The sequence below is a fragment of the Parus major genome, chromosome Z (assembly GCF_001522545.3).
Source record: "Parus major isolate Abel chromosome Z, Parus_major1.1, whole genome shotgun sequence".
NCBI classification, from domain to species: Eukaryota; Metazoa; Chordata; class Aves; order Passeriformes; family Paridae; genus Parus; species Parus major.
In genome coordinates this window covers 43,979,331-43,992,021 of record NC_031799.1, presented here as the reverse complement: position 1 = coordinate 43,992,021, position 12,691 = coordinate 43,979,331, and the positions used below count along the sequence as shown (strand labels likewise).

Here is a 12,691-nt window from a genome sequence, read left to right as displayed (position 1 = left end):
GGCAGCCGGTGACGCAGGAACAGGAGGGTTTCGCCGACGGCTTCGTCAAGGCCCTGGCCGACCTGCACAAGCAGAACCAGCTCCTGGCGGCGCCGCCGCCGCTCTCCGCGCCGGGACCCTGCTGCACCGCCCGCCCGGGGCCACCAGGAGCCCCCGCCGCTGCCGCCGCCGACCCTCCGGCCGTCTACACCAACTTGAGCGGCTTCAACCCCGCGGGGCCGCTGAGCCCCTCGGGCAGCGCCTACCCCTCCGCCTCCGCCCCGCCGCCGCCGGGCCTGGCCTTCGGGGCGGCGGGTCTGGGGAGCGGGCGGCTGCCGCCGGCGCGGTCCCTGGAGGAGCCGCAGACGGTGCCCGAAGTGCCGCCGTCGGCGGGCGGGGAGGGCGGCAGCAGCGCGCCGACGCCGCCTTCGCTGTCGCCGCTGGACGCGGAGAGCCAGGAGCGGCTGAAGGCAGAGCGCAAGCGGCTGCGAAACCGCATCGCCGCCTCCAAGTGCCGCCGGCGGAAGCTGGAGCGCATCGCCCGGCTGGAGGAGAAGGTGAAAGCGCTCAAGGGGCAGAACGCCGAGCTGGCCGCCACCGCCAACCTCCTCCGCGCCCAGGTCACCCAGCTGCAGGGTCGCGTCCGCAGCCACCTCTCCTCTGGCTGCCACATCAACGCCGCCGGGCATCCTCCTCCTCCTCCTCCTCACGCCGCCGCCCAGCCGCGGGAGACTCCCCCCGAGGCGGCCGCCGCCGCGCCGGAGACCAGCGCCTGCTGAGGAGGGACACCCCGCCGGCCCCGGCCCCGGCCCGCCCGGGGGCACCGCGGGGCAAGGTGCGCGCCTGCCGCCGCCCTTCTGCTATTATTATTATTATTTTTATTATTAATTATTATTATTATTTATTTACGCCCGGAGAAGGTGTTTTTTTGCGGGAGCCGGGTGTTGCTAAGCGTTTCCCGAGTTCTGTCGATGTCGCATTCAGCAGCGAGGGTCTCCGTGGGTGGTTCTGGGGCAGGTGGTTGTTAATTTTTCAGTGAAGTACTTGAGGTCTGTCGAGATTTCCGAAAATAAGAAAATTACTGTTTACAGAAAGATTCAACTTTATTTTCATGGGGGATATAAAACGTGTGTTTCCTAATACACCTTACTGAACTGTATAGCAATGGATAAGCTTTTCAAACTTAAAAAAAAAAAAAAATAGCCAGAATCGTACCTTTTGAAAAGATGTGCGTGTATATATATATTTAAAACATAATATGGCTATGTATATTTTCTTGGTATTGATAAAGAACCTTTTTTAAAATACTGTCTTTCTCTAGAGCTTTAATTTGCCATTGAGAGTTAAGACAGCTGTGTGGGTGCTCTTGCACTTACATGGCTTTGATTTTCAAATCGAACCCTGGAGGGAAATGATTTTTGTTGTAAATCTTAAGCAGATTGAAATGCATTGCTGACTCAGTCATAGGAAAATAGTTTTCTAAACCTGTATGCTCCATATTTCTTGTGCCAGTGCGAACTTGGGGCATTGATAGTTATTTATTGAAACTTGAACACTTTTTGGACGTTGCCTAGACCTTATTTTTCTAGATAACACGTTAGTAGAGAAAATGGTTACTTTGGCAAAAAGAGCTTTACTTTTTTTTTGGTTTTTTTTTCCTTCACTGTGTACATTCCAGTAGTGTGTGCTCTTTCCATGGTATAGTGACAATTCAGTGCTATACAGGAAAGGGCTCAGATTTGGGGTGGGTTAGCTGTAAAGGTGGTAATTCCATTGTATTCTGTTTGAATAAATCACAGAAATATTATGGAGAATTAGATTTATTTTTTAGTAGAAATCTGTATATCTTGCTTCTTGGTCTACTTTGTTCTAAAAAAACTTTCTGCAATACTCTAGAGACAGAAAGAGTCGATGCTAGAATGTGAAGTGTTTTACTGGTTGGGAAGAATTGGTGTGATTTATTTCTTTGTCGAGAATTTACTAGTAGAAGAGTATAGCAAAGGAATTATTTCTTCTGATTAGACATAATCCTCAATAAGTTTTTGAAAGCTTTAGGTCCCTTGCTCGGTGCCACTGCCTTCCACGCTTCTGCTGCACCTGTGTGTTTTGAGCATAGCCGCTAGCGCAGCGCTGCCGAGCCCTGTGGCATGGTGCGGTGGGAAGGGTCTGTCGGAGTGTGACGGTCACCTCACCAGGAGCCCCTGCGTGCGGAGGCCGCGGGCCGGCCCTGCCGCTGGGGGAAGGCAGGGCTTCTCCTGAGCAGATCCAGCTGCAGTGTGGGGCCCTCTTCCTTCCTTGAAACTGTGCTAAAAACTCTGCTTGAACTCAGAGGCAAATCTTTCATGGGGATAAGTGTCTGTGCCAGCTGGTGAAAAGGGGTAATCATACGAGGAGCCAAGACGGCATAGACGTCTCTATGTGTACAGCAATTGCTCAGATCTGTTAAAGCCACTCAGGAGCGGGTAAACATCTCTTACCTCTCCTGAAGGCTACAGCTGATGATTTGAAATCCAATAAGAATGGGATAGACTCACGGTTTTTCATGCTTTTACTGGGGATATGTGAGTGCTATCTGTTCAGAAAGTTGAGCTGCAGAAATCAAGTGTATGACCTTTTCTTTTTAGTGCATAGTTGTTCCTGGGCACATGTATGAAATTATATGAGAGTGTGTAGTTACACTGATACTGTAGCTGAGATGGCTCCGAGGGTATTTCTTTTCTTAATGCATATGCAAATTAGGTAGAAGCCATATTAATCATTGTATAACTGTTCGATCATGTCACCAGAGCCTTTTTTGATGGTTGAAGTGTTTGCCTGTAACAGTACATTCTGCTGTTAGAAATACTATAAGCAGATAAGAAAATATTTTGGTCTTTTAGGTTTAAAGACTTCTTAGGGGCATTCTGAACCATACTGCATACAATCTGTAGCACTGCTTGTTATATAATAACTGGGTGAAAAACATGGTTTTTACTTTGGTAGTCATCACCCATCTGCAAAGATGCTGCAAGTCTGGAGAAACTGATGAAAAACTTCTTTTCCCCCACACTTAACACTTTTCCCTAGTGAGAGGCAATGCTGCCTGGTAGATGTGAGATGCTTTACTGCATCTGCACAGTAAATTTATATGTGATTGAGGTGAGGTTTTTTTTAAGGAATTCTGGAAAAAATCATAAGAAATTACATGGTGAGCACCTCTTCTTTGGTCCTTGTCCTTGTAAATGAGTGTAGGGGTGAGTAAAGATCTTGAGGTAGAACACAGGACAATGATAAATGCAGCTGTGCAATACTTCGTCTTTACTTACTTCATAATTTCTGGTCATAATAAATTAGCAATATCCAAGCAACGTGGGGGATCCATTAGGCACGAGAAATCACTGCACTTCCCCTTCTCAGACAGAGGCAAGGCTCTAGTGGGCTGTAGTCTAGCAGGGTTATAATAACCCCCCCTTTTCAGCATGGTAATGTTAAAGCTTAAAACCACCCCACATTACCTCACTTGAGTTTGAACTTTCTGCAAGAGCAGTCTCACCCCCAGCATCTCTAAGACCTCATGTGGTAACTTCTTTGATAGCCTGCTTTCTGTTCTAGCTGACAACTATTCAGTGGTAGAAGTGGTAACAGGCCAGCTCTCTTACCCTGGTGACTGATGAGAGATTACTAATGAGGCTGGCAGCTACAGTTCTCTGCCAGATGCTGCTGTTCTGGTAGTGGAGTTGTCCAAAATAAAGGTGTTTTCTGTAGAGTGATTGGTTACCTTCATAAATGCATTTTTTTTTTATCTAGCATTTAGGCTAAGAAACAGAATCTAACACTGACATGACCAAAACTTGAGAATAGTGTTGGGGTGGTTGGATTTTTTTTCCCCGCTTGAACTGGTTCTGCTAGAGGTTGCTGCATTTTTTGCAGATACTTGAGTGGAAAGCGTAAGCACCTAACACTTTAAACCAATATAAAAAGACTCAGGAGTACTTACCTGCTGCAGCTGTCAGACTTGATTGTTCCTGTCTTCTAAAATGTATCAATACTCTGACTTTTAGCCCTGCAGTGTTCCTAAATCTTTGAATATGGCTTCTCTATTTTGTCTGCCTTTTTTCTTCAGTTTGTTGTTAAATGTCTTTTAGGTTTTGGTTTTCTGCCCAAAACTTTGGTCACTGTGAGACGTTAAAAGATAGATACTGGGTAGAATTTTTTTCAGACTGTTTATATTATTTGCATCCATATAGCTCCTTTTCAGTAAATCCAAGCAAGCTGGCTTTGTGTTACTGTAAGGAAAAAAAAAAAAAACAAAAACAAAAAATCAAAAAACCCTCAAAAATGAAACCCCAAAAAAGCAAACAAAAATATTAAAACCCCAAAATAAAACAGTTATGTTCACTGTTAGCTCAGTGCTTTTTAGCATTTTTCTTCATCCTTCAAAACTACCATGCTCTGTTATACTTGTGCACACTATTTGCTAATCCTTGCCAAGACTCACACTGTGTGACTTGATGTGCAGGCTACCCTCATATCCTTCCAATCTGGTTTTTATTCCAGATGTGAACCCATGATAAGTAAACATCCCTCCTTGTTTCTTTGCCCTAGGTGTAATATGCTCTGGAGACTAAATAGTCTCCTCCTTTGTCTGTTTTGGTTGCTGGATGCTTGCTCCTGTGCACATCTTGTTTTTTGCTCAGCAATTTTTGAATGTGCTTGAACCGGTATCTGGGTTTAGATGTGAAGTGCCTTCTTATTTAGGTGCTACAGCAAAAGAGTTTGATTCATATATGGCTTTGATTTATTTGAATTGTTGCCAGTTCTTTCCTGTCTTGAAAAATAGGAGAGGGAATGTTTTCACTAAGAGAAGACTTGTTCACTCCTTCCTTGGGCAGAGGGTGGAGCCCCCATCAGATCTGCCCCTGCTTGATGTGAGTGCAAGGAAGCCACTGAAAACACTGACTTGACTGATGGCATTGCTAAGAAAGTTGATTGGCTTGGTCCCCAGTGTAGTGAAGTCTGTCAGAATCACAGGGTCTCCAGACAGGTCCAGGTAGCTGGTGAGTTGTTCTCAAAACTTTTAAAGTGATTCCAGGTCGAGCCTGTTTGGTATGCTTAGAGAGCCCTTCTGAAAGCAATTATTTTGTATACTTTGAGAAACATGGGTGTTTGGACATGGTAAGTCCTGATCATGGTGAGGAGCAATTCTGGTGGTGATGGTCATGTTTTCTGTTCTAAGACTTTGATGGTCTTCCAAAAGGTAAATATCTCAACACATCTGGACTCTTCACTGTATGTCAGTAGTCACTGCTGACTGCTGTGCAGTGTTCAAGATCAAGGGTGGCTCTACGACAGTTCTCTGTTATCTTGGTTTGTATTTATGTCTTTACAGAAGAAGGAGTCATGAGGCATCCTTCATTCCTTTAAATATCTGATTGACTCTCTGTTTCACCTTTGACAAAGGAGTGGCCTGCCCAGGTTAAGGCCTGAGGCATTCTGCACTTTGCAAATGTTAAAGTGGAAATTTATTTGGCAACTAATTTGTAATCAGGTATATAAGTCATTGATGCTTCCCAAAATACTTAACAGTATTGTTTGATAGCGTCTGAAGTACAGGTGAGTGCCAGGTCTGAATTACTAGTTGTGCTGGAGATAGTTGTCTTGGCTACCATAACTGGAGTCTTAAATATTTGAATCCAGTAGGTTCTTAGAGAAAATTTTTTTGTATCTGAGATGAATATGGAAGAGCAGAAAACCCATCTATTTGTAACATAAGTCATTCTTTGATGCATTTTATGTGTCTCGCTTCTGGAGCGCAAGTTAAAAAAGGAAAAGCAATGAGTTACATTTTCATTTATTCATACATGCAGCTGTATCTGCTCCTGGATAATTTTGCTCTTTCCTTACTTGATTGTCCAAGTGTCTATGTTTAGCAAGTAGACAAATTGAAGTATGACATATCTGTGTACGTATTTGATTTGTACAAAATCACTTTAATTTTTCCAGGTTTTTGTTCAGAGTTTTACTGTAAGAATGAGTATTGAAGAGTTCTTAGCCTGTTTTGATGCTTGTTGGTCACTACTTTTGATCAGTACTCTCTATAGTAACTGCTCATCTTCCAGCAGAGGTGGACAGTAAAGCTGTCAGGGATTCCCCTCTTTCAGTATTTGGCAAGACCTGTATCAGCAGAAAAAAATCTTGGGCAGAAGCTTCCACAGTGCGTAGTAATTCTGCAAATGTTCTCTCATCCTTCTCACACCACGGTTACTTGTTGTAGAGTTTCATCAGGGTTTAGTGTATCTGATGAAGAATGATAACTGTTCCTGTGACAAAGTGCAGAATCTAAAGTTTGTAAGAAACTTGTTTATCTTGTTGCACATAGTGCAACTTTACTATGAAGATGCTGAATTAAATCTGAATGTATGGAGACTCAGGCCTTTATGGTACATTATGGGACAAGAGGTTTTAGTAATTCATAATTACTCCTCTCCAGTATTTCAGAGATCTGTCTCTTTTTGTCCTATGAAGTGTCTTGCAGCTGTTTGTGCTGTGAAACTTCTCTCTTCGTAACGACTCAGTAGCTTGGAGGTGGGACAGAAGCAACTTCCCCATGAACTGGTCATGTGTGACAAGCTAAATGTAGCTTTCTGAGAAATGCTGCAACAGTGAGGGCACAGCCGAGAGCCTGCTGTTGTTTGTGTGTTTCTAAAAGAGTCTAGAAATGTATACACATAAATCATAAAAAAGCAGCTTTCCAAGGAGCCATCCGGTTGCCTTGCTATGAGCATTGATCCTTGCTGTTTGTTTTAATCTGGGAGCACTTTTTCCTAAGTTGTTGCATACCTGAAGGCTTATTTTCTGCATCAACATAGTCACAAACCGGATCTCTGCTTGGATGTTGAAACAGTTGGCTTCATACAGGTCAATCAGAATGCCTTGCTCTAGTTGTCTTTGAAGGGTCCCAGTGGGGAAACAGTGGTGGGGAGGAAGGAAACCAGTCTAGGATCTGTGTCTTCACACCTGTGCTGTGTATTGAAATGCAACTTTCAGCTGAGTAGTCTTGACAAAAGTGTGTTACTGATGTAAAAACTGTGAATCTCGATCTTGTGTCTGCAGGGGACACAAATTCTTGTGCTGGAGTCTTTCTTGGGCACTATCCTCTCAGGTCAGTGAGGACTGACGGAAGAAACAGCAAATCCAGCCTTTATGAACTAATTCTTCTGAGGCACAGATACCTGCAAATGCATGTTGAGATGTTGTGAGTAGACACCAGCATGCACAGAGAAGGGGATGGCCAAAGGAAGGAACTGTGATTTTCTTAGCTGCAGCAGTACACAATGGGGTTTTTCATATGCTTTTGTTGTGGTCAAGTTCTTCCAGAAGAAGACTAAGCTGCATTTCTGTGTGTGATCACAAGGTGATTTTTTAGATTTCCAGTCAAATTGGAGGACTGACAAGCTTTGCAATGCTCAATTAACATGAAAAAAGAACTTATTTTGAAGTCACATTTAGCCTTAATGTTATCTGAAGTGCTGCAGTTCATGTGTAGTAGTTTACTATAGGGTGAAATGATTATCATAAATAATGTTTTAAAGGAGTCACCTTAAATAGTTATCTACATGATGTTTGCTTTTTTGTCTGCTTTCAAAAAGTCTCTCTATCCATAGCATAGCTAGCTGTAAATTGAGCTTTGCTCTCAATTTCTAGTACTAATAACAAACAGGGTCTGCAATAGTTTAAGGAGTAAATGTTCTGGCTAAAGACCGACCATTTCTGTAGGAATGCTTTGAAGTGAAGTGATGGCTGGGTTTGAAGCCTTGCTGACATGGAGATAATAGATATGACCAGTTCACTGTGCACTAATACACTGCTAGATTCTGTTATTTAGCACACTGCTGATAAGATTTACTACTACTGTTACTTACTAGTTAAGAACCAAGTATGAGTGGAATTGTAAGTCACCTGAATAGAGTCCATGCAGTCTGGAGAGCTTTCTTGATGGAGATCAGTAACAGACTCCCATCCCACACTAAAAGGAGCAAAAAAAACCAACTCTATGGTTGCAGTCTGTGTTTTGGTTTTGCAAGTCAAATTACCTTTTTAGGTTGGGTCCTGTTTTACCTCAAAATTTATTTGACTAAATTTAAAAACCTTTCTATTAAGTACCTTGAAGCATGTCTTGCAACTGTTCAATTGCAATCAATGGTTATACAACTGTGGTATTACTTCTGTCATAGATGAAGAAAGCTGATACTGTTAAGAGTCAGGGTTCTCACTGCATCCCTGTTCTTAAACAATGGACTGAACAGGTGAAAAATCATGACCAGTAGCTTTAATTCTGAGGAAGTGGTTGATACCATTTTCTTGTCCTCTTCAGAGAGCTTCCTGCTGCCCCAAGGGATGTGTCCCTTCTGCCTCATATGGAAAATTGACCTTTAAGAACTAACAGTTTTAAACTAACTAACTAACTGACTAACTAAAGATAGTCTTCTGGTACATGCTGAGTAATTTGGAAGATAACATATTGAACTTGACAATCTTTCCCACACTTCTGTTTCATAAATCTTCAGATTTTCTTGTAACAGGACACAAGCAATGGAGAAGTGTCAAATAAAGTTAGTGTTCTGTTCCAGAGAGTGTATTTTGGATAGTCTCCTTTTTCCCTAGTAACAGCTATGGAAAGAGAGCAGTAGGAGATACTGATATATAACTTGCTGTTCTTCACAAGTAGAGCCAGAGTTTGAATTTTTTGATTTTTCTAACTTTTAGCATTCTGTCTTTTAACATCCTTCATGACAGGGTGACAGAAATAGTGAGGAAATACTATTAGGGAGTTAAATGTTCTTGTGACATCTAATGTCACGTAAGTTATGGCCATAAGTAGCTAGGACACCTATTTATGGTCTGCTAGATAACACCTTCAGAATAGGGATTCCTAAAATGCTGCCAAAGTGTTTTTATCAATCCAAACCATTATGTGCCAGTTACTCAAGTGGTATGGTAGACCCTTGCGATTTTTTACTGTCTTTGTGTGCACCCTATAAGTGAAATCACTGCCAGTATACAAGCCAGTTTGTCCACGTGGTATGATACCACTTTCTCAGCAGGCCAATTGTGTCTAATAAAATTTACATCTTCATTCCTTTCCCCACTGCTAAATAGTTAAAGGTGAAAGTCAAAGTTATCAGCATCAGCATGTAAAAAAAAAAAAAAAAAAAAGAAGTAGAATACCAGGAAAAAGTAATATTTATTTCTGAAACAGTATTTAATGGTAATGTCTGTTGTATGTTTAAGTGGCAGATAATTAAGTCTGCTGTTCAGAATGCTTTTTAACTTTGTTTTGTTATTGCTGCTTAATTGTCTTCTAAATGTCTCTTCTTTAGAAACTGTGCCCCTCCCTGTTTGACCTGATGACTAGTGATTTCACACTTACTCTTATTTATTTAAAGCCATGGCAACCACCGTACTGAAATGTCATCAAGTAAAGCCCAGATCTGCGTGCTGACTAGTGATGCAAAGGTCTGCTCTCTAATAAAATGCAGCCCATGAAGGACGAGCTCCAAAAGGCAGCTACGCCCTTCGTAACTTCAAGCATTTGCTCTAATTTCAAGGCTTTGCCATGTGGTGTTGCTCAACGTGCAGCAAAACAAGTTCTTGCGAGCCCCTTGAGCATTCTTCCTCATGTAACAGATTAAATATTCAGGCTTCATTAACTCTCCCACCCACCCCTCCAAGAAAAAAACCTAAACCAAACCAAAAACCCACAGAATCAAAACCAAACCTGAAACAAAAAGCCCAACACAAGTATATATTGGAGAATTGTTTTGCTTTATTGCAAAGTGGTGTTAATTACAGAGAGGCTTAGTGCAGTTCTGACATGTGAGCCATTAATCTAAACACTCCCAACAGTGATTTTGCTTTGGTTGTGCTTTGCTACTTTGTACAGGACAAAGGGAAGGGAGTAAGTGTTGCAATATAGTATTGTGCAATTCCTGACTTTTAAATAGAAAATGATAGGCAAGTCTGCATAGGCCTCTTGCACGCCAAAATGTAGCCACTGATTTTTGCCACTCACACTCTTTCTAATCAGGAATAGGTATACACTGGCTTCTTAAGGTCAAAGGGGGAGAAGGGGGAGAAGGGTGAAGAGATTAAGAGGTTGCAGTACCTGTGAATGGCCCTGAGCCTCCTTGGCCTTAAAACTCAGAATCTGTTAGATTACCTCTAGTTTATGATATCTGAAGGTAATTCTTAGACTCCCTGTGCAGCATCTTACCAGGAAAGGCAGCTGGGTCTGTATCACTAAGTCTTTTGGTGAAGTAGCTCTTTAGCTTTCTGTGTTTTTCCATCTGTGGAGTTGTAGCACATTCTTCCAGGGCAGTTTCTCTTTCCTGTAGTGGCTCATCTAAAGTTGGCCTGTTGCTCCTGCAGTTTCTGCCTATAGTGAAATATCAATCTGAGGTTTGGGGGACCACACGTGTGCCCTCATTGTGTGGTGTTTGTGATGGCTAGCCTTGTATGACTCAAGAGAGATCCCCTTAGAAAGGAGTAGCTCCAGGTGGGTGCAGACTGGGAAAGATGAAGTTTGTCACCCTTAGTGCAGTATGTCTTTCTATCAGTTCAATGGAGTAACCAACTCACATCAGCTAAAGGAGAGCTCTTGGGCAATGGGACCCAACTTTGAAAACTCTTGGTGGTTTCTGGTTCTTGCTGAGCTTCTGTGATGCAGAAAATTCTCCATGATCTGCATTACTGTAATCACAATACCTTGTAATGTCATGGGCTGGGGCTGCTGGTGGTATCACGCACGTTCTGTGGGCCTTACTGGGATTCATGCCACATGCTGATTAACAGAAAAAAGGATTTCCTGTAAAGGGCAAGAATCCCCTCCCTGCTGTGTCACCGCCAGCATCCCCAAGCTCTCTTTTTGTCCCAAGAAGTGTGAGCAAACTGCTGCTTCCTAAATTCTTTAATCCATGCTGGTTCTTTGCAGACCTTCAGGCGTGGCACTGAAACTTTCTCCTTCAGGGTAGCTCTTCGAAATGAAAGGTGGAAGCCAAGAAGTTCAAATTGGGCTTTGCTCTTCCAGCAGCTTACATGCAACTAATTGGTGGGTGGGTGTCTGCCTACATCCTTTCTTGGGTTTTTTTAAGTTGGGTTTATGTGTACCTTCTTATTTATGTACCTTCTTATTCTGCCTTACTAATTAGCTGGCACAGAGGAAGCCTCTGAGAAACCCTTCAAAAATTTCTGCTTTTGGTAGAATTTTATAAAATTGCAGCATGTGAACAGATTGAAAAATCCCAACCAAAAAAAAAAAAAAAAACCCTAACAAAAACCCAAAGAAATACAAAAAACACAAAAGCAACCCAAACCAGACAACAAAAGAAATAACTCTGTATGGATATTGATTTTGTGAAGTCTTTAAACAGGTATGCTGGCAAGGGCATTGCACACAGACGGAGATAGTAGTGAAACAAAATTCAGTAGCTACTCATTTGCTGGATTTGGTCAGGAGAGATTTTAAAGGACACTTCTGAGACCTTTTTTCTGATGTGGTGATTTTTTAAAATGTAAACAAGCTACAGGGCTTAATAATATACAACTGAGGATTATGTCCATTGTAATTTTTTACAGTACTTTTACTAATTGTATTATATTCAAAATACTTATTTCTGAGACAAAGTGGACAATACTAGTGGGCATCTTGCACTTGATTAAATGTAAAACATTTTCTTAATTTAGTGATGTGTTTAGGAGAATACTGTAACTTACTGAATATACAACAGTGATAACTGTGTTTACAATAATTATAAAATTCCTACTGTTCAGTGGTAGCCAACTTGTTTGAGAATTGAAAGTAAGGCATACTGCAATTGGCAATCTTGGAAAAATTAACTCAATGCTGCTACCACTAAATACTGTGGGATGGATACCGTGGGTTTAAATGGCAGCAGGATTGTATTCCAAGCCTCTGTCTTAAGTACTTATGACTAAAAGGCGACTTGCCTTGTGCTCATTTATGTATCCCTGTGTGTAGTACATCAGTTAGAAATCTGTTAATGATTGATTTGTAACATTAGGACCTTTATGGAGATCACAGTGGGGTTTTTGTTTGTTTTCGTTTGTGAGCAGACACTTAGACATTTTGGAATGTATAACATTGATCCTTGTGCTGGAATTGTTTACATGCAAAAATGTATTTATGATTTTTTGCAAACTGCAATGTGCAATTTTGTACATGTGTTTTAAACTACAGAGTTTATAAGGAAGATATTGTATGTACAGTACTTGGACATGAGTATTATTTCTTTGATATAAATATCTAGAGGAAAATTAAAATTGCTTTATATTCATATTTTTGGCTGTGTTTTTTATTATTTCAGCAAGAAATTTAAAAGTCGGCTTAAGGCATAGAGATATGGGCTTTTAAAAAGTACTTTTAAATCGTGCTTGATACACTGATTCCTTCGATTGTGTCAACACACTGAAGTGCAAGGAGGGACAAACTTCTTGTAAAAATGTTGTTCTTTGGGATAACTTCCCTATCTATCTATCTATCTATCTATCTATCTATCTATCTATCTATCTATCTATCTATCTATCTATCTATCTATCTATCTATCATCTCTGTATCTCTGTATCTCTATATCTCTATATCTCTATATCTCTATATCTGTATCTATATCTCTATCTATATCTCTATCTATAGACATATTCCCTGTCTATATGAGTG

The 12,691-nt window shown here is 41.6% G+C and overlaps 1 protein-coding gene across 1 annotated transcript in view; it reads left to right on the top strand.

Annotated features, from left to right (window-relative positions):
- Positions 1-12,313, top strand: part of LOC107215852 (transcription factor jun-B-like) — a 13,218-nt gene extending 905 nt beyond the window's left edge. The window contains exon 2 of the mRNA XM_033511383.1: positions 6-12,313. Coding sequence (XP_033367274.1) covers positions 6-758 — 753 coding nt within the window. The 3' untranslated portion in view covers positions 759-12,313. The remainder of the gene's footprint in view (positions 1-5) is intronic.
- Positions 12,314-12,691: the final 378 nt, after the last annotated feature.